This window comes from Elephantulus edwardii, unplaced genomic scaffold (assembly GCF_000299155.1).
Source record: "Elephantulus edwardii isolate Elephantulus edwardi_28Jun2011 unplaced genomic scaffold, EleEdw1.0 scaffold00007, whole genome shotgun sequence".
NCBI lineage: Eukaryota > Metazoa > Chordata > Mammalia > Macroscelidea > Macroscelididae > Elephantulus > Elephantulus edwardii.
Genome location: NW_006399757.1, coordinates 1,427,988 through 1,455,151, shown reverse-complemented (window position 1 = coordinate 1,455,151; position 27,164 = coordinate 1,427,988). Strand labels below are relative to the sequence as shown.

Below are 27,164 nucleotides of genomic sequence, written 5' to 3'. Positions count from 1 at the left end.
ATACTATTTATATTTTTCTGTACCTTATTTTTCTCTTTAGAAAATATACCCTAGAATTTACTACACAATAGTAAGTTGAAATCTTTTTAATTTCTTTCAACATCTGACTAATATCAGTAGCTGTTCCATTGTATTTATTCAGTACAACAACAACAACATCCTACTGATGGACTATTGGATGTTTCCAGTCTTTTCCTATTCAAATGTTCTCAGAATTACTATCATTATGCTTCCATTTTCTATCATTTTAACTTTAAAAATTGAATTTTACTGTGGTGAAATATATACAATTTGCCACTGTAACCATTTTAGGTGTATATAATTCAATGATAGTAACACATTTCATCATGTTGGGCTGCCATACCACTATTCCTATAAATTTTACCCACTCTAGATAGAAACTCAGTACCCCTTGAGCAAATTTTCTCATTTTTACTGATGTGTTTCGGGCATAGGTTACTCCTGGTGGGGATACACATGTATACTTTGTAGATATTTCCAGTTCTCCTTCATAGTGTAGTACCATTTTGCATTTCTGCCAATAATGTAGGAGAAGGGCTGGTATTTCTCAGCTTTCATATAGAACATGCTGCCAAACATTTGGATTTTTACCAATCTAATAACTGAAAATAGGTTTCTTAATTTAATTTCATTTTTATCAGCAAGTAAAGTTGCGTGTCCTTTCATAGTTAAAAGTTAACTATATGAAAAGTTAAATTACATTTCTATCCTCTTAACACCCTGTCTCATCGATGCCCATGACACAACACATACCAAATTTTGTTTTTCTCCTACTTCTCTAGATATTCCTTTACAAAGTCACATTTACCTTGTTTATATTCTAAATACTCCTCTTCCTTTGGCTTTTGTCTTAGATTTTCTTTTAGAATACACTCCTTTGTCTCAGCATAGTTTTTAATTATTACTACTAGTTGGTTGGACCACTATGAAATACCTATCTCTGGCTCAGAGCTCTCCCTTGCATTTCTAATCCATGTGTCTAATTGCCTAATCCTGAATTGTGCTCCACCAAAACTCATGGCTGTCAAGCTGATCCTACCGACCCAGTAGGGTTTCTAAGGCTGTAGGCGGGAGGAGGATGGGCAGTCTCCTCCCGTGCGTGGAGGGCCAGCTATGGGTTGGTCCGACTCTACGGTATACAACAACACAAGAGTCTTTATAGGAGCAGACTATGGTATTTTTCTCTTGTAGAACAGTTGCTCGGTTTGAATTAATCACATTTTTGGTAGCTGCTGAGTACTTAGTGCATCACTAGAGCACTTTTGTGTTCCAGAGGCCAGTTGACAGTAGTACTTGCAAAGCTTCTTCCTAGTTAATCCTCTCCTCTCGTGTTCTCTATCACGAAAGCTACCACACATCATCAACTGTGCCAGTGAGAAACCAGGTTCTCTCCTCTGACTCCCTCTCTCAACTCTCTTGTTTAAAATCTATTGTCAGTTTATATAGCTTTTACCTCTTATATAGTTGTCACATGTACCTATTTCTCTATCCTGAATGACTACTGGTCGAAGCCACTATCATTTCTCCTTTGGATTCCTGTGTCTTCAGTCTAAGTGGTCGTTTTTGGACAAAACTCCCAACCAAGATCAGAATGACCTTGTGCCTACTTTATTTGATTGTGGCATGAATACACATCAGACACCGTTTGCCATTTCAATCTTTCCCCCTCCAAAACACATACAATCTAGTGACATTTATTATATTTATCATGTTCAAAATGGCCTTTAAAAAAGATAAATATTATAGTGCTGCTTATCAGTATAAATCTTCAAAAACATCTATTCCCATATGCCCACATGCAAGTGGGCAAATCATACAAAGCTGTGCAAGAGTGATACTAAAATGATAGCAGAAATCACTTCTGGAGGAAGACTGATAAAGGGGGTCATCTACTTTACCATTATTTGAATCTCTTCAATGTTTCGTCAGAGCGTTTTCAACTATTCATTATTTAATATATTTTTTAGAAAAGCTAAGTAAAACTAACTCGCTCTGGAACGGATCAGAATCATCAGGAGGTTGTGTGAATTTCCAGTACTAAGTCACCTGAAAGAATTCAAGCATAGCTACTGCTTACAGACAACCCCCTTGGCCCTCCACACAATTCCAAGGAAGGAAAAACATCTTCCTCCTTTAGATTTTCAGTCAAAGGCGTTCTTACCTTTGTGGTCCACAGTTTGACGGTCCAGTCAAATGACGATGTGACAAACAGATGTGAAAAGTCAATTGGGCCCACTGCCATGTGGCAGTTAATTCCTGTCACTGGTCCTTGATGACCCTCGAAGATTTCACCAATACCTGCTTTGCTGCATGAAAATTATGTGTGGACAGAATATTAATGACCTTTGTAAAACAATAACTTAAAAAAAACCCTCCTCCCTGCATGATTACTTTTCTATCATTTACAAGAATCAACATGACCAAAAATACATAGTTGTTGTTGTTGTTGTTGTTGTTGTTGTTGGGTGAAAGAAAGTATTTGCAAACGTGCTGGGATACTCTGAATGACTGATTAAAAAAAATTTAGTTTATAAGTAGGAAACTCAATACATGCAATTCATTGCCAATGAGTTGAAACTGACACATAATTAACACTGTAGTGAGTTCCAGAGGCTGAAATTTGTGTGGGAGAAGATTGTCCATCTACGTTGTCCATCTATTTCCTGTGGAGTAGCTGGTGGCTTTGAAATGCTTCCTTTTGGGTAGCAAAAAGGGAAATAAAAGGACAACATAATCTTTTTCATCTTTGGAACTTAATGCCAAATTCTATTATTTTATCCTTTTCTTAGGACATCCTCAAATCCTTCCAGGGCTGATCCAGTTATTTTGATAGAAAACATATTTAGATCTCAAGTTTCTCATTGATTAAAAAAAGATTTTTGTACTCTTGTGAGGACATTTTACATGCATTCCATTTTAAGACTATCTTCTTAAAGGATTGTTCATTTACCTTTTTTCTTTTTTATTATTAATGATTTTTAATGCAACATATAAATTTTTCACAGCATATTCTTTCAATTTCATTTTTCCCCATTTATTCATTGTTGAATATTTTCCTCCTTGCCCACTCCTCCCCCTCCAAGTTCATTTTTACCTTTGAAAAAAAATTCTTTCATTTGTGATACAATCCCCTCCCAAGTCCACAGTCCACTTTACTATACATTTCTTTTTCTGTAACTTGTCATGAAAATAATACCTAATCTTATAGTCCTTTTAAACAGTTCTCTTCCTCATCTGTTTCAATGCAATATACATTATCTATCCCCTCTTTTCTTAGGTTCCCTTCAGCCTCAATATCAGACCTGCTTTACAACAGTGGCACTATGTAGTATTTATCCTTTTACGACTCAGCATAATGTTCTCCAGGGCCACCCATTTTGTATAATCACTTACCTTTAAAAAAAAATCTTTTACAGTATGTTGACATACATAGAAATATGATACTTTATGGAAATCTTTGTCCCTACAATATTAATAGTTTGGGCACATGGCCAGGAGAGAACAGTCTTGGGAGAAGGACATCATGCTTGGAAGGGTGGATGGGAAGAGGGAGACCCTGGGTGAGATGGATTGATACAGTAACTGGGGTAATAGGGGTTGGTGTGTTGGAGTTAGTGAGACTGGCTCAGGACAAGGAAGGGTTCAGAGCAGCTCTACATAGGGTCACTATACATCACAAGCGACTCAATGGCATATAAAAACAATAACATACTATGACAGGTTTGGAAGCAGGAGTGGCATCCTCTTCCTAAGCAACATGCCTCCAGAAACTATGAACTTTGATAAATGTCAATAGTTGCAGAGGGGCTTCAAGCCTTCTGTTCATAGGGTAGTTATGAGTCATGCTTGATTTGAAAGCAATCAACAACAACAATATTAATATACTTAAGTATAATGTGGGAAGAAGCCATTTAGTATAAATTCCATGAATGCAGATATCTTGTCTTGGTGGCCAAATGTTTGCAGATCACATAACCAATAATAAATATGCATTCAGCTAAATAGCAAAAGATCAGAAAAACTTATGTTTGGTTTTTTAAAAGCACATTTGAGAGAGAATGACACACATTTCAAAGACTATCCACAGGCATCATTAACTTATTTAACCAAGCTGGGATTACTTCCAGCTCTCTATTATCACATAACAGCCTGCATGCAATCAGATGCAATTAGAAAACACTTAGAAAATATAACCAAAATACTATATTTTAAGAGTTCATGAACATGAGGTTATAAATATGACAAACATATAGGGATTATAAAATCTAAATATTTTGTCATTATGACTATAAAATGAATTAAGTCATTAAAGCATCTAGGCTTCTAGAGCACCAATAAATGTCAGTGAGCTGAGCAAAATCTGAAATCCTGAGCAAAGTGTTGGAGCGTGTATCCTGTGTAACAGGCGCTCAAAATTATGCCCAGGCACACTGCTAACAGCAGTTGTGCATGAGATCATTTTCATTTCTTCTAATGAACATCAGGAATTGATCTTTGAAGTGGTCTGGTGAGATCCTATTTTCTCTTAACAGCATCCTGAGAGGGTTTATAGGGTGCAAAATGAGGACACTATTTAATTTATGGAAGTGGATTTGCACCTTCTCCATGTTAGGTGAAAAGAAGAAACTTCTCTGTCCTGCAGCCTCATATCATCCATTTAAAAGAACTACAAAGCCATGTCTCTGCTACTTTACAGCTCTAGGAAGATGTGTATTTTATATTTCAGAGGAATGAACGAATGCAAAGATGAACATTAAGTTTGCTGTGATTAGATTTGTCGGTTTTGCCATACATGCTCTTTTGAACCAAAAGTGTGTGCTCTGACAGCTGTGGTAAAGCGCAAGAGAGATACATTGTACGTAAGATACACATTCATAGGATAGAAAATGGAAAAAATAAGAGAGAAAGAAATAAACCTGCTTTAAAGTCTTTAGAGGTAAATTAAGATCCTAGGTGATACCCTTGATTAAGTTACCTAAATCTATGCCCTATGAAGAAGCAAATCTGTGCATTCATGTTTAGTGCACTACAGTTACTGAACCTCTTGTGCCAATGAGAGCATTCTGCCTTGTACTGCAGGTATTTGTGCATTTACCTATCTCTCCATCAACAACTTCTTGATGACAGCAGTCATCCCTGAATAATGCCTGCATGCCTCAATGCACTAGTAATGTGCTTTCCTCAAAGTAAGTATGCAGCAAATGTTGGGTGAACGGATGGATAACTTTATCAGATTTTTTTTTATGTTTGATAAAACTTTAATGTGTGCATTTAACCATATCTTATCAAGTTAGCGGTGTTGGCCTTGGGGTTGTGAGATATATCTTGTTCATCAATCATTTTCAGTCATATGAACAAGGCAAAACCTTGAAAGCAGGAACATTAGAAGTTTTCAGCAATCTGTTGATTTTGTATATAATATTTTCTTATACAAATAATTTGATCCAACTTATCCTGTGGGCTCTGTTTTCTGGGGTCATTTGCCAATCTCTCAGTCACAGCAGACTTCTTATCACTTAAAAAACTTCATGGTGGCTAGTGTGTCTCGAAACACTCAATTCCCATTGTCACCGAGTCAGAACCACCCCATAGCTGACCCTTCATGGACTTTTCAAATGATTTAAATGGCACAGGAGGAGACTGTCGATATTTCTCCTGCAGAGCAACTGGTGGACTAAAACCTCAAGAGCTTTTGGTTTACCAGCCCACCTCTCTATGGACCACACCACAGGTGTCCCTCAGCATGTCTCACTCACATGATTAGGAAGAGGGATCTGAAGGCACTTATTGCTATTACTCAAATACAGTACTTTCTTTATTCCTCACTTAATTTTTTTCTCCTCATTTATTAAATGCAAGGGACTTAAGAGGGAAAAAAGACAAAACAAATATAGTTTGAGAAAAAAAGGCAGATAAATGAATAATTGAAATAAATTACAAAAAAGTTCTGGTGGCCTAGTGGTAAGAAGCTGTGTTGCAATCCTGAAAGCAACAGGGTTCAAATCCACCAGCACGCTCCAAGGGAGAAAGACAGGCAATCTCCTCTGTGAAATTACCTGCCTCTGAAAACCCACTGGAGGGTCAGCTATGAATTGATTCTGATTCAGTGGTACACAAAACCAACAATACTATTATAGAAATATGTATTAAAAATTCATAAAGAGCACACTCAGATGACAGCTTATAATCCTATCTTCTCTATGGTACTTTACGTTTCTCCATAACATGTATCACCTTGAACTATACATTTACTTATTTGTATTTCATTCACCTTCAACTAGACTGTGACCTTCATGCCTTTATCTTTAGGATGGCATCTAGCACATAAGAGATTCTTAATAAATATTCCTTGAATAATAAAAGGAATGAACATTCTATGCAACAAAAAAAGTTTTGTGGATTTTATTTCCCCTTCTTCAAGTGTATCAGGAAAGGCATCAAAGCAGAACTACCTCTGGGTCAACTCATGAAGGATGAGCAGCAATTAATCAAGAAGAGAGAAAAAGCAGTTGTGACAGAAGAAACTGAGTGTACAGGGCCTAGAGGTAAGGTGGGACAAGTAATGCTTGGGGGTTGTAATACCTGAGGGCTATAATCTGTAGGCACGTGGAGGGGACGAAGGTGGGAAGGGCCAGAGGGTCAGCAGCACGTAGCAAATGCAAAGAAAATTGGACTGTTTCCCTCAAGGCCCTGAGAACCAACTAACATTTACAAATAGGAAATTATGGGAGGTCTCCCCTGGATAGCACCAATGGTGAATTGGCTTGGTTGTTAAGAGAGGTTTAAGTTCCTAGAGGTGCCTTGGAGAAAAGGCTTGGCGATCTACTTATGAAAAATCAGCCACTGAAATTTCTGTGCAGCACAGTTTCACCCTGTGGACATACATGGGTTGCTATGAGTCAACGGTAACTAGAAAGAAAGAAAGAAACAAACAAACGATTGACCAGGGCAGAGTTGTACATTTGAAGATAATGCAACCTCGAGCTGGGTTTTGTGCCATTCTGAGAAGGAAAGGTGGTTATAATTCAGAATGCGATAACAGACTTTCAGAAATGAGAAACATGTCATTGGTAAGAAAACAGAAAATTACCTTCCATGTCGACAAGCTGTGTAGACTGTACCCTCCTCACTGCCGACCACGAAGTTATTGACGTCTCCTGTCGGGAAAGCCATTACGGTAACAGCCACAGGCTTGGACTTATTGTACACCAACTCCATGCTCTCCTACCAAAACACGGCATGGTTACATTTCCATCTGTCAACTCCTTGCCATGCCAAAGATAGCATGGAAAAATCATTTGGCTAAATCGTCTGTTTGCTTTTCACACAGCGTTACAAAAGACCCCGGCTGTGCCAGAAACCACGCTTTACTGCCCTGACACTTGGGCTTCTGTGTATCTCTGGTTTCAGGCCGGCTGGATTTCATCAGCCTGTGCTGTTGCTTCGTAAGTCAGGCCCAGCTGACAGGTGAGAATTTTGAAACTAATGGTGCAGAAACGAAAGATAATGCTGTAATGGTTACACTTGTCAGCCCCAGGCTTTAATAAAACACACAATACCCTTGTATTTACAAACATTTTCAAAATCAATTGTTCATGAGAATACACGTGTATTAATATCAGATGTACTAAGCTCATTTGTCAAAGCAGTAGTGTGTTTCCTCCACGAACACAAACCAGAAAAGTTGCCCCTCTGGCCATAGAAACCAGATTTTAACAGGGAATAGACCTCACCAAAGGCAGTCATTGGGAGCTCAGCCTAGGAACCTACGAAGAACTGTGTGTAAACAAGTTTTAAAATAATAAATGAAACTATTTACTATGAAGTTATTTTTTTTTAAGCTGAGAATTCAGGTGTATTTCAAAAGATATTGCTGTGTTAGTTTAGAGCAGTAAAGAGAATTTAAACCTTTCTTAAAGCTGTAGTTTTTTTGGCACAATATATGAATATATGACAGTGTTCAGATCAATAGTTCATAGGGTTGTTATGAGTCACACTGGACTTGATGTCACCTAACAACAACAACAACGCTCTGGCAGAGAGCTCTTGTGGCCTACTGGTAAGGAATTGTTCTGTCAACGCAAAGCCATGAGGTTCAAATCCTCCAGCTGCTCCACAGGAGAAAGATGGGCAATCAACTCATACCATTTACTGCCTCTGAAAGTCCCCTGGTGGGTCAGCTATGAGTTGGCCCAACTATATGGCACACAGCAACAACAACAGTAACCTCTGGTGCTGTAGTCTGTAGGGAGTTGCTTTGCTAATCCACCAGAGGCTGTGAAGGAGAAAGATGGGCAATCTCCTCCCGTGAAATTTACAGAGGGCCAGCTTTAAGTGGGACCGTACAGTACGTAACGTATGAGTGAGTATCCTTGATCATTTCTAGGTACTTTCATAAAAATCGACATGCATTTTAAATTATTTTTAAAAAGTCATTCTGTGTTATCATTTCAGTACAATGGGGGTTCAATTTTCCTGGAACAAACAGACAAATCGGTCATCTAGATAAAGAATCTATAAATTGAAAGTTCATACTATTAATTATAGTTTCTGTAGCACAGAACACATGGTCCATGCTGGCAGTAGATGAGACTTCCACATCAATGTCTGGTTTAAAGGAAGGATTGCTATAAAAATTGTTATAATATAGAAACTGGATCCTGTAGTTCTTTGCTACATCAATAAAATTAGCAGCAAGAAGGTAAACTTTAAAATTTTTCTGTAGTTTTATATATATAATAACAATAAGTTTTCCATGTCGATAATTCTTAAGCATGCAAGTCACTGACATTAATTATATTCACTATGTTATACAACCAACTACACTATTTCCAAAAGTTCTTTATTACTTCAAGCAGAAATAGTATGCTCTTCAGCAATAACTCCCCTTTCTCTAAGCCTCTGTTGTGGATCAAAGTCATGGGGACTTTATGTACAAAAGAAGAAAACACTGACCAAATGGGCACCATCTTCACACTTTCTGTTGCAGTACACTCATTGTTGCTACCACTGTGCCATCCATCTTGCTGAGAATCTTTTTCTTTTTTGCTGACCTTCAACTTTATCAAGTATAATTTCTTTCTCTAGGAACTGATCTCTCCTGATAACATGCCCTGAGTATAGGACATAAAATCTTACTATCTTTGCTACTAAGAATAATTGTGACTGACCTTCTTTCAACATAGATTTGTCCTTTGGCAGGCAATAGTATACTCAATATTCTTTGCCAACATGACAATTCAATGGCTCCCTGATGAACAGTAGATCTGAGCTTCGCCTACACTGTGCAGTCCTCATCATTTCTGATATACTTGAACTCATTGTTATAGTCACTGTGACAATCCATCCCATAGAAGGTCTTCCTCTCTTTCACCGAGCCTCCACCTTTCTGAGCATGATGTCCTTTAACAACATTCTCAAAATATGTGAGTAACCACCAATAATATACCTACTTCTGTCTTTGAACCTGCCTATCCTGGATATTTCGTGTAAATGAGATCTTAAAATAAGCTTTTTGTGCATTTGAAATTTTACTCAGTATAATGCTTTCAAGATTCATGTATGTTGTTGCAGGTACCAAGACTTCCTTTCTCTTCAAGGCTGAATAAAATTCCATTTACTGTATGTGCTGCATTGTGTTGATCCATTCACTTGGTGGTGGACATTGGTGCTTCCACATCTGGGCTATTGTGAACAGAGCTACAATATTTGGAGACTGGTGTCTAGATATTTGTTTAAGTGTCTGCTTTTAAACTCTTAAGAATTTGACTCTTTTCCTCCAGGCAGGAAAGTCTCTTGGTTGCCTACTTGGAAGAGGGATGGACCAGGGCAACAGCTAGGGGCTCCCATTCTTGTCATTCACAGAAGCTATGCCATGAAATTCTCAATCTGTTTAGAGACAGGCATCTGTGCATGTGGAAAAAAAGGAATAAAAATGTCCTTATAACTCTGTGAAAATTGTTTAACCTAAACAAATACAGGTTTAAACACCAAAATGTGGCAATTAAACATTATTAACCAGAGGAGTTTCTCTCATGTCTTTCTATCATCTCCATGCCTTTGAAAGGAAACAACATATTGCTAAGACTTTAAGACAAGGTTATAAAATATTCACTCACAACTCTAGACTTGCATCATATTAAAGATCAGGAAAACCAGAAGAAACTAAATGGAGTTATCAGAATAGAAATAATGAAAACACTGTATTCACAATTGTGGTGGCTTGCATATTGCTGTGTAAATGGAAACTATGCTGCTGATTTTCCAAATATCAGCAGAGTCACCCATGATTGACAGTTTCTAGTGGGGCCTCCAGACCAAGAATAGGAATAAGGACTTGTCAATCTAATACTAACAGACAGAGCAAAATGCAACCTGGCATAAATAGCTGCAGAACACCTTGATAAAATGCCAGAAGATGCACCTCTCAGGGCTGAAGACACTGAGAACACTGTGAGGGAAGAGAAGCTCCTTAAAGTAGTCAATCTCAATGATGCAGAGCAAGTAAGAGCAAGTAAAATTTTTGAGACCTCCATTAGCAGATTTGGTAGCACTCAAAATGAGAAGTAGCTTAGATACCCATTAGTAACTAGAATGTGGAATATATGAAGCATGAATGTAGAAAGAAATGGATGTCTTAAAAAAGGAAACAGAATACATAAATAACTGAGACGTTAGTGATCTGAAACAGAGTGGTATTTTGAATCAGTCATCCATATAGTCTACCATGGTAAGAATGACCAAATTGAAGAGGAATAATGTCACATTCATAGTCAAAAGGAGCATTTCAAGATTTATCTTAAATTATAATGTTATCAATGATAGGATAATATACATATGACTAATTAATATGACTATTATTCAAATTTGTGCACCAACCACGAATGTCAAAGATGAAGAAATTAAATATTTTTAGCAACTTCTGTAATTTGAAATTGGTCAAGTATGTAATCAACACAGATTGACAATTACTGATGAGTGAACGTTGTAAGCAAAGAAGACACAACACTGAGACTGCAGGACAGAAGAGAAGTCACATGGAAATCACAGGGGAGAATTTTTTTCAGACTGATTACTTATTTGTGGCATGTGCTTTTTCTTCCCAGATCAATCGAAGTGGAGGGTGTACACAGGGGCTTAGCCAGATGGAATATGCAGGAGTAAATTCAACTGCATGTCTGGAATGAGACCAAGGAGAAGCTCAACACCAGAGGACAATTGTGGAAGACAGCATTAATTGCTCACATGCAAGTTCAAGTTGAAGCTGAAGAAAATAAAACAAGGCCATGAGAGCCAAAGCAAAACTTTGAGTACAGGTCACCTGAATTTAGAGAAATCTCAAGAATAGATTTGATGTAATGACCTGAAAACAGAGGAGCTGTAAAAGGATCTCAAGGTTATAATCCATAAAGAAAGCACCATTAACAAGACAGGAAAGAAAGAAAGAAAAGGTCAAAATGCATTTCAAAAAAGACTCTAAAACTTATTCCTGAATGTAGAGTAGTTAAAAATAAATGGAAGACAAAACAACTATGAGATATCGTCTCACCCTAGTAAGAATAGTGAAATTTAACAGAACAGCAAACAACAAATGCTGGTGAGGTTGTAGAGAAATCGGAACCCTTATTCACTGTTGGTGGAAGTATAAAATGGTGCAACTGCTGTGGAAGGTGGTGTGGCGTTTCTCAAAAAGTTGTAAATAGAGATATAATTTGACCCAGCAATTCCACTACTAGGAATATATCCAAAGAGACCATAACTGACATTCAGGCAGATATATGCACACCCATGTTTATCTCGGCTTTGTTCACAATAGCAAAGAGTTGGAAACAACCTAAGTGTCCATAAACAAACAAAGGGATAGAGAAGCTGTGGTATATTCACACAATGGAATACAACACTGCACTGAAAAACCAGGAACTCATGCAATATTATTCAAAATGGGTGACCCTGGAGGACATTATGCTGAGTTAAATATCTCAGTCACAAAAGGACAAATAAAGCATAGTGCCACTATTGCAAAACAGGACTGACATCGGGGTTGGGGGGAGACTGAGAAAGATGGGTTCAATAATGCATTGAACAGATGAGGGAGAAAACTGTTTAAAAGGGCTATGTGTTTAGGTATTATTGTCATGACAGGAGTTCAGGACGAAGGCTGCATAGTGGAGTGGATATGGGGGGAGGGATTGTAAAACAATGAAAGAATTTTTCTTTTACTTTTCAAAGAGAAGAGTGTACTGAGGCAGGGAGGGGTAGGCAGGGAGAGTGCAACAATGAATGAATGGAAATCCAAAGTCTGTAAATTTTCATTAAAATTAATAATAAAAAATAAATGGAAGATGATAAAGTAAAAGAACAGACTTCAAAGAGCAAATAAAGTAAACAAAGCGAAGTAGTGGAATGATTTGTTCAGCATTTATCAAACTAAAAGAAGTGAAGGAAAAATTCCATACCTTTAGTTGCAATTGCAAAGGGTTCCATGGGTAAGACACTGTTCAGTACAGGAATCATCAAAATGAGATGAAAGATGAAAGTGATACAAAGAGTGGCGGTACTGGAAAAAATGTGTTGATGTTCATTCAGCCTTTTAGGAGGTAACATATGCTCAAGAACTAACAGTATTGAAGGAAAATGTCTAAAGCAATAGCGAAAAACTAGATTATTACCAAATAAAAAGTGTCAACAAATAGATGCAATTCTGGAAGCACTCACTGGTTTATGTATTGCTGATTTTTTTCTTTTTTAAATAACCCCTCACCAATAAACCCCAGCTATCGAGCCAATTGGCTAGAAGAGATTCATATTTATGCCCATTCAAAAGAAATGTGACCCAAGAGTGTGTGGATCTGATTGTCACATCCAAGTAAAGTCTTGCTGAAGATAATTCAGAAATGATTGCAGCAGCATGCCAACCGGCAACTGCCAGAAATTCAAGCCAGATTCTGAAGAGGGTATGGAATGAAGAATATCATTACTGATGTCAGATGGATGTTGGTTGAAAGCAGAGAACAAAAAAAAAAGTTTATTTATGTTTGACTGACTATGCTAAGGCATTCAACTCTGTGGATCATAACCAATAATGGGTAACATTGCAAAAAAGGGAAATTCCTTATGTTCATGCTGAATCTGTAATAGACCAAGAAGATACAACATCATGTTGCATCCCTTCACCACACCTATTTGATCTGTACGTTGAACAAATAATGAAAGAAGCTGAACTAAATAAAGAGTATGGCATCAGAGCTGGAGGAAGAAGACTCATTACTTTGATGACAAAACCTCACTTGATGAAAAGACTACAACTTTCTGTATGGATTATACCTCAAGATAAAGAAAACAATATTTAGTACAAATAGACCAATAAGCAACATTAAGATAAGTGAAAAATTTATTGATGGTGTCAAAGATTTAATTTTACTTGTCTCTATAATCAATCAATTCCTGAGGTAGCAGCAAAGAAACCAAATGCTGGATTGTTCTATGCAAATCTGCTACCAAAAAAAGGTCTTTTAAATTATTTAAAAACCAAGGTGTCACCTTTAGGACTGAAATACACCTGATACAAGCCGCTGGTATTTTCAATCACCTCGTATGCATGTGAAAATTGGAGAGTGCAGAAGGAAGACCACAGCAGAAAGGACCAATGAAGAATATTTGAGTTATATTATTGTCAAAGAATATTGAGTATGTCATGGACTTTGAGAGCAATGAGCAAGTCTATCTTGGAAGATGTACATTCAGTTATTTAGAAGTGAGGATGGTGAGATTTTGTCTCACATGATTTGGTCATGTTGTTGGGAAGGATCAGTGCCTGGAGAAAGACTTAGGATTGGCAGAGGGCCAGGGGAATAAAAAAAAAAAAAGATCCTCGAGGTGGTGCATTAACATAGTGAAGGAGATGGTTTGATACATTGACTCCCAAAATGGGCGCTAACAGCTTCTTTCATACATTGGGTCACAACCAACCCCATTTCACCTAATAATAATTTATGGGCATTATAAGAAATGCTAACAAAAAAATGCTAACTACTGGTATTGAAAATTTAGGGTAGAAACTGCTGAACTGAAACTTTCTGTTGCGAGAACCTTATTTAAAAACACAGTATTATTTTCAAACAAAACAGAAGAACTTAAATTATAAGGAACTTATTAGCTAATGCTCCTTTTTTTCTACTTGAAATGTTTTAGAAGCCTTTTTAAAAATAGTTTTCATATTACCTTATGTATTCTGAAGCTTTAATGTCTCCTAAAATCATAGGAGAGACATTTTAGTGACATTAATCCAGGAAAAGGAATAGAAATGTGACACTGCAAATTTTATCCTAGATCTTTCTTCATAGTTCTCTTGAAGTTTCCTCACATTTTTGTCAGAAGCTATGACAAAAAAGTGTGCTTTTTAGCTGGACGATAGTGAAATATTTTTATTACCCCCCATACAAATGTGGAGGAGTGTGTATGTATGCATGTGGTTATGTGCATAGGTACGCGTCTCATTTTCTGATGGTGTGCTTAAGATGCTTCTCCCAAGCGTTCCCCACTTCTGCTCCCTCGTTCAGTTTCTGTTACTGTAATCATTAGGGTTTGGAAACTTAGAAACTTTTCATTTTGAAATTCTCATTTGCCCAGCAAAGAACGGCAAGATTCATATTAACAAACATTCCAGAGGAGAAAACAGAGCTTATCATATACACTGTCTGTTGTCTAGGCTATGGATACAAACAAGCAAGGGCTTGGCTTTCTGTTTTGCTAGGATACCTTTTCCAAGGCAAGTGCCTATAAAGGATTGCTCTGCTGAGTTCCAACCTCATTTGTATTTAACAATGCAGTAGGGTGAGTACTATTCATACCACAGGCAACTTCCATAATTACTATGCTTTAAAATGGATTATTTCATTTTCACTTGAAACTGACCTAAGTATTAACGTATTATAATAATTACATGATTTGTGGTAAAGGAAATGGGTTTTGGCTCCAAGTGGAGTCTGTTGAAAGCAGGCCTCACTCTTTCAAGTGCATCCATTGGTTTTAGCTCACATAGGATGTGAGGGTTTGGCTTTTAGGAACTACGTTCCATTAGACAGGTATATCTTTTAACCAGGATGCGCTCATGTGTATGAGGAAAACAAACCCACCTGTGGAGTTGAGAGCATGTCCAGGCTCCAGGAACACATTTTACCATCAGTAGAGACAGTGATGAGGTTATGAGCATTCTGGGTCCCAACAACATTTACACAGTACACAGGATGCTGTCAAAATATAAACATGCAGGATCAGACACAGATTCAAGAAGAAATGTTTATACTGGAATACCAAACATATTACTTGACAATAACATAAGCCTCAAAGTCATTGTCACTTTTGGTTTGAACCGGATACCTTTTTAAACTTCTAGAAGCAAAAGCCAGTAGATGAAATATTTACCGCACTTCATCTTGCTCAGTTAGAGGCAGAGCATTAACACTTGTTAAGCAAATGAGGTCTGATGGGCAGAAGCAGCTCTGAGAGGTGCATGCGAGTTGCCACCACATAGTTTGGCTTCTAAACTCAATATTAGTGACTGAAAACATTAAAAAGGCCTTCAAAAAGAGAGAACTAGGCAAGAAGTATTACCAAATTTGGAGTGCAACACATCATGATTACAATACCAAACATTTGCTAGCATTCTTTATTTTAAAAAGTGGTTAATATTCCATTATCCTCTCTACTTTGAGCTACTTTTTACTAGCTGAAGAAATTGGCACAATGAACCTAATTAGAGAAATTAGATTGCACATTATTACCAAATTTAGGGTTAAGAATAGATTTCTTTTCAAAATATCCTTTGCAATATTTATGAAAGCTACTACAAATTACATTGGTACAAATTACATTTGTCCAGAGCTTTAAGAAAGTTCACTGTTTAATAGCCTAGGAATCGTAAGGAAGATGCCGTAACCTTCTGTCCATAACTGCTGTAGATGATCCCACTCCGTGGAATTATAAATGGTCTGCAAAAATCATTTGCAGCTGCACGTTAACTACTAAATGGAAGGTTAGCATAAGCAGAGCCTAGAAGTAATTTGGGTTTGATTTCAGACAGCTGAGCCATCAGTGGCCAAACCACAGCGTACTTGATGCTTCTCTGTGCAAATAACTGACAGTCCAAGTCTTCTTGATGAGTAACTGTCCATAATACCTCACCACAACTACAATGAAACAACCTTTCGTATTGGAAAGTTGATATTAAATAAAGGCTGGTTCCCAAACTATTATTATCATATAAACTCCTGGTCAGGAAGAATCCTAATTATTACCCAGCACAGCTTCTCCTATGCCTCTACCACGAAGTGGTTCAAACTCCTCTTAAACACCTTTCTTCAAGGGTGATGATTTTGGGGCTGCTTTTTTAGTTAGTTCCTTCTACCAGTGAGATAAACCAAGCTGAAGAGGATACTTAGAGTTTAATACTGAGTACTCATCATATGTTGTTGTTGTTGTTATGTGCCATCGAGTAGCTTGAGACTCAGAGTGACCCTGTGTACAACAGCCCTAACTAAACTCTGCTCTGTCCTGTGCCAATCGCACTGCCTCTGACACATACATCCCAATTACCCCAGTCACTGAATCAATTCACCTCATAGAGGGTCTTCTCTTGCTTCATCCCTCCACCCTCCCAAGCATGATGCCCCTTTCCAAGGACCTGTCCCTCCTTACAACATGTCCAAAGTATGTCAGACGAAGCCCCAGAATCCTTGCCTCCAAGGAGCAGCCTGGTTTAACCCTCTCCAGGATGAATTTGTTTGTTTTCTTGGCAGTACATGGTACATTCAATACTGTTCTCCAGCACCACAGTTCAAAGGCATCAATTCTCCTTCTATCCTCCCTAGTCATTGTCCAACTCTCTGATGCATAACAAGTGATTGCAAGGACCATGGCCTGTATCAGATGCACCTTAATCTCCAGAGTGACAGCACTGCTCTTCAGTACCCTGGAAAGGTCCCTAACAGCAGACTTTCCCATCTCAATACATTTTTTGATTTCCTGGCTACTGGTGCCAAGAGTGTTGACTGTGGAGCCAAGCAGACTAAAGTTGTTAACAATCTCAGTCTCTTCACCATCCATCCTGATGCTGCCAGTTGGTAGCTCAAGCAAAAAGAAGAGAACTTTTAAAATATTTGTACACTGCCTTCACATCCTCTCTGAGTCCTGTCTTACCGAGCCTAGCCACTACTTGTTCCTTCAACTAATCCTTGGAAAGCTGGATTTCAATACCTTTCCTAGTCCAATCAATTTCTTCTGAATATGCCTGTTTCATCTGAGTTCTTCTTGACATTCTGGGAATGTTGCACAACCTTCTGTCTATCTTCAAATCAACAGAGAATAGACATAAAGAGAATGTTAAATTTTCACATCTCATGTGTTAGAAAATATGCCTCTCCTGAGTTCCTTGTTTTTCAGTGCTGCATAGTATTCCATTGAGTGAATAGACCACAGCTTCTTTATCCATTCATTTGTTGATGGATAGTTGGGTTGTTTTCATCTCTTTGCCATTGTGAACAATGGAGAAATAAACATGGGTAGGCATATATTTGCCTGGGTGGCAGTGCTGGTTTCTTTAAGGTATATTCCAATAGTGGAATTGCTGGGTCAAATGGTATTTCTGTTTGCAACTTTTTGAGAAAGCGCCATACTGACTTCCATAGTGATTGCACCATTTTACACTTCCACCAAAATGGGTGACCGTGGAGGACATTATGCTGAGTGAAATATCTCAGTCACAAAAGGACAAATGCTGTATAATACCACTGTTATAAAACAGGACTGACCTTAGAGTTGGGGGAAAACTAAGCAAAGAGGTATAAATGATGTACACTGCATTGAAAGAGATTAGGGAAAGAACTGCTTAAAAGGAATATATGATTAGGTATTATTTGTATGACAACAGTCCAGAGTAAAAGCTACATAGTAAAGTGGATTGGGGGCCGGGGGAGGGACTTGTACAATGAGAAAAAAAATTTTCCCCCAAAGAGAAAAGTGAACTGGGGGATGGGTTGGGCAGGGAGGAAAATGTGCAACAATCAATGAATGGAAATCCATGTTCTCTATAAACTTTCACTAAAATCTCAATTAAAAAAAAGAAAATATGCTTCTCTTAACACAATCTAAGATTATATTTTATTTTTTGGCAATAACTTTACCTCTTTCACCTACACTCATAGAAAAAATAAACTAAACCACTGTTCTTTTTCCCATCACATTCTTACAGGAACTTTCACATGACTCAGCTTCAGTGGACCAGCACAGAGACTAGCAGAGGAGAGATAGGAAGCTAAATGTCATCTTAATGAAGCCTCTGTACACCAAGGGAACGGATTTGCTGTGGAACTACAATGTTCTTGCCCACATGTGGAACATGGAACACGGAATGCAGGTAGTATGAGAATTCAAAGGTCCTCTGTGGAAATCGAATAAAAGAATGCCTGAAACAAGTTCTCACATAAAGAATAGAAAACATTTTTTGTTCTTGTTGTTATGAACAAGATAGTAAAGTCCAAATATTGCCATGAACCTGAAATTTGCCTAGTTTTTCCTGAAACAATTAAATGGGACTTTTTTGTTCACCACCAAGTATCAAGACAAATGAAAATCCTAATAGTCTGGGATTATTAATGGTGTAGCAGGGAAATAAGGCACATCTAGAAGACTGTATAGAGCTAAAGCTTAAAGAAGAAACGTGTGTGGGTCCCCCTCCCTGGTTTTAATCAATACAACTGGCCTATGCTTTCATGAGTAATAAAACTCAGTTTTAAAGATGAGAGAGATATAAAGCAACCAGAACGGAAGCAGACACAGGGCATGTATTTTCTCTCTCTCTCCCTCCCTCCCTCCCCCTCTCACTCTCCCTCCCTTCTTCTCTCTCTTACACACACACACACACACACACACACACACACACACACACACTCTTTACTTAAAGGAAGCAGCAATGGCACAGTTCATTTTCCCAGTATAGATGCCAGATTGTTTTTTATTTATTTTAGAAATAAACTTACTGTGTGGCAGAAGATTTTGTTTTAATTATCCTTTCCTGTTGTCCCAAATGCATATGTGTGGTGGGTGTGAAAGGAAATTAGTTAGTAATCTGTGGTGGCCTGCTTTTCTTTTTTTGATCCTGGTACCAATCAGAGAAGGAACAGTGGAAGTTGATAGATAATAATAAATTAACTTTGTATTTTTAGCTAGAAATTAAACCAAACAAATAAAAAAGGTGTTTCCCCCTTTTATTTCATAACAGAAATAATGCACTCAGTTTGATAACAACAGTGTACTAGTCATGATATTCACACTCTAAATAATGAATAAGAAATATTAATACTCTGGAAGAGCTGCTGGGTTTGTATAATCCCTAAGAGGTTACTGTTAAATGTTCTAGAATTTCGACTTAGACTTCAGAATGTGTGCTCACTAACACATTAAATATCCATACAGAGCCAAGAAGTGGATGGACACTACTTGGGCAAACACCTGAAGCAAGCCATCTTCTCCTGGGGCACAATTTTCCATTATTAGTTTGGAGAAACAGGTTAGGCGAGAGCAATTTTCCAAGATTTTAAGAACTAGTTCCACCTGCAAGTGTCTTAGTCTCAAGTCAATCAAAATTAGATCTGACTTGGTATTTTTCATTTTCCATTGTCAATCTTACAAGAGCTGAAGGACTTTGCTCTTCGCCATGTTAGCTAAAGCAACTAGGAGTCTTTTTCCAAGCCAGAATGGTTTTGAAGCCTACAGATGAAACAAATGAGGCAACCACATTAAGGAAAATTGAAAACAATGGTAGAACTGTATCCTTGGGTATAATTTGGGCATTTCAGAGAAAGAACATCAGTTACCCTGAATGTCAAGATAGCAACGATTGATGGAGACATGACTATCTTCTTGTTCATCCTAACAATTACCATATACACCTGTCATTCTCTTAGAGGAAATGATGGTGTAGTTGTCTTATGAACACTATATGAGGCTCCTCTACTAAATTATAAGTAATAGTTTTGAGATGTTGACTTTTCACCTTACGGATTATACTGTCACTGTAGACTTTGCATTGAGACTTACACCACACATTCCAGAACTTAAAGTCATAGTACTGTCTCAAATAGAAAAGAAAAAGGAGAAAATTCTATAAACTATTCCAATGCTTAGTCTTTCAGATTTAATTTGAAAATACATATTTCCAGTTACTAACATAAATGTGAGGAGTTTCTCTAGGAAAACATTCCCCCAAATCCTTCTTCCAAAAGCTTCAATTCCTGTATTCTATAGTTTTAATCCATTCTCAGTGTTGGCTCTGAGCCATCTATAGGGATGTTTTCTACACACTGTTGTTGTTGTTGTTATGTGCCGTCGAGTTGCTTGTGACTCATAGCGACCCTATGTACAACAGCCCTAAACTCTGCTCTGTCCTGTGCCAACCTCACTGCCTCTGACACACTCATCCCTATTACCCCAGTCACCAAATCAATCCACCTCATAGAGGGCCTTCCCCTCCTGCGCCTGCCCTCTACCCTCCCAAGCATGATGTCCTTCTCCAAGGACCGGACTCTCCTTACAACATGACCAAAGTATGTCAGACGAAGCCTCAGCACTGGAGGTTGTATATTATGAGATTTTTACAATCCCAGTGTTTCCTTCACTTATTTTTTTTTGCTTGGTTTCATATTAATTGATCAAAATAAAATCATTACAAATTTGACACTTCTAGCAATCAACACCCTTGGTACCAGCAGTCAGAAAATCAAGAGACATATTGCATTGGGCAAGTCTGCTGTCAGGGACCTCTCCAAAATACTGAAGAGCAATGAAATCAGTTTGAAGATTAATAGGTGCCTGATTCAGGCCAGGGTCTTCTCAATCACCTGCTTCAGCTGGACAATGAATAGGGATGACAGAAGAATTGCTGCCTTTGAGTTATGGTGCTGTATAACAGTACTGAATATCCCATGGACTGCCAAAAGTATGAACAAATATATCCTGGAAAGGGTGCAGCCAGCATGCTCCTTGGAGAAAAGGATGTTGAAGTTTCATCTCTCATGCTTTGGACGTGTTGCTAAGATTGTATTCTTTGGAAAGAGACATCATGCTTTGAAGAGTGGAGGGTCAGTGAAAGAGAGGAAGACCCCTCCCCCGCCCCAAGGAGATGGATTGTCACAGTGACTGCAGCAATGGTCTCAAGTGTATTAGAGACAGTGAGGATAGCACAGGATAAGAGAAGACTCAGATCTGTTGTTCGTCAGGTTGCTATGAGCCATACTTGGCCCAATGACATCTAACAACGATAAATGTAGAGCTAGAAGCCCTGGTGGCATAGCAGTTAAGCAATTGGCTATCAATGGAAAGGCCAATGGCTTAAAGTCCTTGAGTCCTTGGAAACTCTATGCCAAAGTTCTACCTTGTTCTTTAAGATCATTACGTATCTTATTAGACTTGATGACAATAATTTTTTTTTTTGCTTTTGCATTTGTAACTTGGAGATACTGGAGGAATCTGTAGTTATATGAATCGAGCTACTTCTTACTTCAGGACTCGAGTGGCCAACAAGAATGACAAAATCTCCACTTACCGTGTGTGCAGCGGCTGACAAGGGTGTCCTCTGCACTGGCGTCCTTCGATGACTACGATTATCCCACAGGACAATCTGGCCTGAGTAAGTCCCACCGACCACCAAGTTGGGATGGAAACGGGCGAAGCAGACGGACATCACTGAGGACTGGAGGCAAAAAGAAAGAGAAAGAGGTGCCAGAGATTTCAGTGTACCATCTAATGGTCAGAGAACTCCAGCAGCACATTGTATAACTCAACACATCCTGGACAATGTGACACCATTTAAACTGGGTGTAAATGCACAGTGAGGAGGAGATTTCATGTACAGATATATGAAGTAAAGGTTGTCCAGAAGTTTCCCTTGAGATTTGAAATCTGAAGTCCTGGTCTTGTCATCAAATAGGGATAAAACCCATGGTTGTTCACCATTGTTTAGTGGTCTGTAAGCGTGGTGGATGGACATTTCCCATTTATCAACAGAACTAATGTCAGTTCTCCATTTACACTTTTACAAGGTGATTCTTTATTTTGAGGGAATAGGCACACCAAGTTATACCATGCATCATGTTGGCAAAGGCAAAGTAACTTTAGCTATGAGGATTTTGAGAGGAAGTTCATTTCCCCGCCTCCTCTAAGTTTGATGCAGACTTCTAGGAAGTATACTGACCTCAGATTGATGCAACTTGCTCTTCCCGAAGTTCCCACCCTTCCCATGGGAATTCTCCCTGATCTTTACCCTGCCCACTTTAGACAATTCTTAATGTTATTCTTTGTCCATTTTAACAAACAGTAGGAAATGAATTTCAGTCCAACTCTGCCATAGTCTTTCAAAGCATCGCAAATGTGGTTTCTGAAATTCCACAAAAGACTACTGGGCACTGTAGTTTATAGGAAATTGTTTAGCTGAGACAGACATGATGCTCTTAAAATCAGACTAGTCAACTGATCTACTGCTGCTAAGAAGCAGATCTGAGGGGTTTTTTGGGGGGCAGTAATTTGCACATTTGTATTAATAAACTGATGTAATTATTTTCTAGAAATCTATTTTACCCCTTTAGTTAAATCCAATGCACAATCGCTGAATGGGTGCTGTAAGTAGAAAGTAATTCTTCCGGGCATTGTGGGAATAGAGGGGTAGTCATTGTCCTCAACAGACTTGTGCTCTGGAAAGGAGAATTATAAACGCATACACAGATGAAAAGAATTAGCCCAGAGAGTGTCTCTGTGTGGTATGAGAAAGAAGCATCTTTTGCATGGACACAGATAAGAGGGCAGGCACAATAATGCTTGGTAACTGGAGAGTCTGGTAACAGGGTTTGCTGTGTTTGTTGTTCTTATCCCTCAAGGGAGCTCTCCGGGCCATGGCCTCCGGGAAGTTGAGCCATGAACCCAAACACCTCTGTGTTATCATGAGATCATGCACCGCAGGTGGTTCTAATCCACCTGGGACTCCTCAGGAGAAAGATGGGAAAATCTCCTCCTGTGCCATACACAGTCTCTAAAACCCTGTGGAAGGGTCAGTTATGAGGCACTTCTGACTCAACAGCACAGTGTTTGAGTTACTTTTGACTTGTCCCTTGGGCTAGGTATGCTTGTGCATGTTACAACCTGGACTCATAGGTAGTAGGACTGAAGGCTACATATGTCATGACTAAATCATAGTCGTATGGCATGTGTGTGTGTGTGTGTGTGTGTGTGTGTGTGTGTGAAGGTAAGAGAGGAGGAGTGTTGAAATGGTCAGATAGAAAGATCTCATAAAGGAAAGTCTACACGTTGACGTCTATATGGATCATTCACAACCATTTATGAGAGGCAAGATAATGGGAAGAAAAGCCTGGAGACATAAAGAAGAGGCTGGTGAACAGCCCCTAGTCAAGTTTGGCTCAGCAAGGCTCTGCCCAGAAGAGGTGGGTAGTAGGAAGTTAGTCTGAAGAAGTAGCCCAGGCTGGACAAGAGAAGGCTTTGAATGACATTCCAACAATTTGATTTTTTTTTTTATTGCCTGTGGACCATAGTGAGAAATCATAATTTTCCAAACAAACTGGTGAGAAGATGAAAAAAATTGTAACTGATACACTAACAAAGTAAAGAAGTGACTGGTGAAAACCCGCCATATGGATATATACATACATATACACATAGTATCTTTCTGATTACTAATCTAAGCTTCCATTTCTAAAAAGTCAGTTCTCCTAGCTGCCAAGGTCTTCCTTGTTAGAAACCATCTCAGATACCCTGAGGTAGAATCAGGAATGCACACTGTATTTTTAGTCATATTTTTCTAGTTTGAATGATTTTCAGTCTCAATTCCTTGAACATGACTCGACAGAGAACATGCACCATGTCTCAATCTGGTTTTCATAAAATTCAAGAATAACTCTCAATAATGATACTGAGGGAGGAAGAAAAGAAAGAAAATAATGCTGGTCAGCTTCTTGTTTTACACATCCCACAGAAATGATTCTTAGTTTTCAATTGATGAAATTCTTATGTTGCTTGAGTTGTGTTGAAACATTTTTTTAAGCTTTAGAAAGACTTAAAAGTAATCAAGTAGTACCAAAAATTGAATTTACTAAAGTTCAAATCAATACGGATAATGGAATGCCATTCAATTATAAAAAATCCAGGATTCAACTTCTTGATTGCTTCTGTGTTTCAGTTAAATCCCAACAAATATCTCTCCAAATCACTGGCACAGTTTGTTGAAAGAGAGACAAGCAAACGATGAAAATAGTTCTACATAATTGAAACATATAGATGGCAATCAACTGCTTCTATTTCTTAGACTCCAACCTCACTAGATGATAATTCTATCCAATACCTACTTGCTCATTTATTAATTCATCCATCCATTTCCTCTCCCTCATTTCTTCACCACATAGCTGCAACAAGTATTAATTAGATCACTGAAAAATATCTGAGTATTAAAAAGCTTTTCATGTCTCAAATTAAAAATTTCATTTATATTTCATTAAAAGTCAGATTAATGATAAAACAAAATAAGAAAACCTCAAACACCAAGATGTCTACCTCCAGTGTTACTGTGCTTTGCTGCAAATGAATAAAACTTCCATTCTCAATTTAGAAAATCAGAAATGGAAGAACTGACATGTGACAAATTAGTCGATTAATTTTTTTAATTGCAAAACATTAGCTGATCAGTAGCTCTACTATCTGTCTGTCAATTTGTTATACTATGGTGATTTGCAGGTTGCCAGGAGGGATAAGTCCTTGGATAAGGATATCATGTTTGGAAGGGTGCAGGGACAGCACAGGAGAGAAAGATCTCAGATGAGAAGGAATAACATGGTAACTGGGACATTGGGATTAGGTTGTCAGAGTCAGTGAGACTGGCTCGGGATAGGGCAGGGTTCAGAGCTGTTGTACTTGGGGTCACTATGAGTCACAGGTGATTTGCTTGCACATAACAACAACATGATCTGGACTGAAGCTCAACATCGAGAAATCAAAAATTCTTACCATTGGGCCAATAGGTAGCATCATGCTAGATGGAGAAGAGATTGAGATTGTTAATAATTTCACCTTGCATGATTCCACAAATAACCTTCTTGACACCAGCACTCAAGAAATAAAAAAGAAATGAATTGCATTGGGAAAATCTGATCCATAGTGTTGAAGAGCAACAATGTTAGCCTAGAGATTAAGGTGTGCTGATCTAAGACACAGTCTTCACAATTACCTGCTATGCACGAAGGAGTTAGACAATGACTAAAGATGATAGAAGAATTGATGCCTTTGAGTTGTGGTGCTGAAGAAGAGTACTGAGCATACATGGACTGCCAATAGGGCAAACAGGCCTGTCCTGGAGAGGGAGAAATCAAGCTGCTTCTTTGAGGCAAGAATTTTGAAGCTCTGTCTCACATACTTTGGGCACATTGCCAGGAGGGCCAATCGTTAAAGAAGGACATCATGCTTGGAAGAGTGAAGGGATGGCGCAGGATAGGAAGATCTTGGATAAGATGGATTAACACAGTGACTGGGGTAATAAGGGCATGTGTGTAGGTGATAGTGAGATTGGCTCAAGATAGGATAAGGTTCAGAGATAATTGTACATAGAGGTTGCTCATAGAACTCATAGTTGAAAGCAACTTGACAGCACGTAACAACAACAATGATACTAGAAGCTATGCCACCAGTATTTCAAATACTAGCAAGGTCACCCATGGTGGACAGGTTTCAGTTGAGCTTTCAAACCAAGATAGACTAAGAAGGCACTTTTAAAATAAGAGAACTCTGAAAATCCTAGACAGAAGGTTGGTGCAAGAGAGGAAGACCCTCAATGAGATAGACTGACACAGTCACTACCACAATGCATTTGAGCATGGCAGAGATCATGAGAATGGCACAGCACAGGAAGATTCCGCTCTGTTGTTCACAGGGTTGTTAAGAGTCATAGTTGACTTGACAGCATCTAAGAACAACAATAGAAATATGTAAACTGGTTACCAGTCACTGTCAGGTTGTTCCTCCTCATGCAACCCCATACTTATCTCAGGAGAATTATGCTCTAGAGGGTTTTCAGTGAAGACTTATCCTAAAGCATCCCTGTGTGCACTCAAACCTCCAACCTTCTAGCTAATAGCCAAGGTTGTTAATAATTAGCAACTCAGTATGTGTACATGTATGTGTGTATAAGTGTATGTATACACATACTTCAAAAACATTTCCTTTTCTAGACTGCAGGGAGATCTGGTGAGGTAGTCCATAGAAGGCTGTGCTGGTTTTCTGGGAGTGTGAACCTACCAATGACTCAGAGAGAAAGGTGGGCAATCTCCTCCTTTGTGATTTATACTGCTGGGGAGTTAATTATGAGTCAGTTCTAACTTGACAGCACATAACAGCAACAACAACAAAATCCTGCTGGAGATATGAGTTTGTTCCAATATGTTGGCAATAAGGGGTTGTTTTGTTTGTTTTTTAGTAACTAGGATAAAAATGTGTTACTTTCTTGAGGACACTGCCTCTTTCTCTCTGTGTGCATGTGTGTGTACATATATAAAGTTTCAGATCTCCAAACTTTACAACACTTGATGACTTGATGCTCCATCCCTCATGTAGAAGTAGCCAGGCAGTATTATCTCAATTATCCAGATGTAAAGTTTAGAATTCAGTCATTTCTCAAGATGGTTTTGGGTACTCTGGTGTAACAGTGGCAAACATTTGCATGGCTGAAGTCTTTCTTCTTCTTGATCTAAATATTTACGCTCCTTTAGACTCATAGGATGTCCCAGACCTACAGCTCTGACAATGTAACCTCTCTTTCAATTAGGAAAGTCCTATCATCCTACCTTGGAGTAAAGGATCTTTGAAAACTCCTTCTACGTCCTTCTGTTTCTACAGTTACTGAGGCAGTCAGTGCTGCCATTGTGGGAAGTACAGTTAGCAAAAGACACAGATTATGAAACGGTCAGTTTCCTCAAGCACAGGGAAGAATTCAAGATACTAAAGAGTTGAACAGAAGATTTCAAAAGGCAGCACGGGATGACAAAGCAAAATATTACAATGAAATGTGCAAGGAGTTGGAGTCGGAAAATCAAAAGGGC

At 38.4% G+C, this 27,164-nt stretch overlaps 1 protein-coding gene across 4 annotated transcripts in view; it reads right to left on the bottom strand.

Annotated features, from left to right (window-relative positions):
- DYNC1I1 (dynein, cytoplasmic 1, intermediate chain 1) overlaps nt 1–27,164 on the bottom strand; it is a 397,792-nt gene that overhangs the window by 67,190 nt on the left and 303,438 nt on the right. For all 4 annotated transcript variants that reach the window (XM_006880224.1, XM_006880223.1, XM_006880225.1 and 1 more), the window contains 4 exons: nt 21,620–21,766; nt 15,156–15,269; nt 7,112–7,245; nt 2,183–2,327 (listed from right to left, as the gene is read on the bottom strand). In XM_006880224.1, the coding sequence (XP_006880286.1) occupies nt 2,183–2,327; nt 7,112–7,245; nt 15,156–15,269; nt 21,620–21,766 (540 nt within the window). The remainder of the gene's footprint in view (nt 1–2,182; nt 2,328–7,111; nt 7,246–15,155; nt 15,270–21,619; nt 21,767–27,164) is intronic.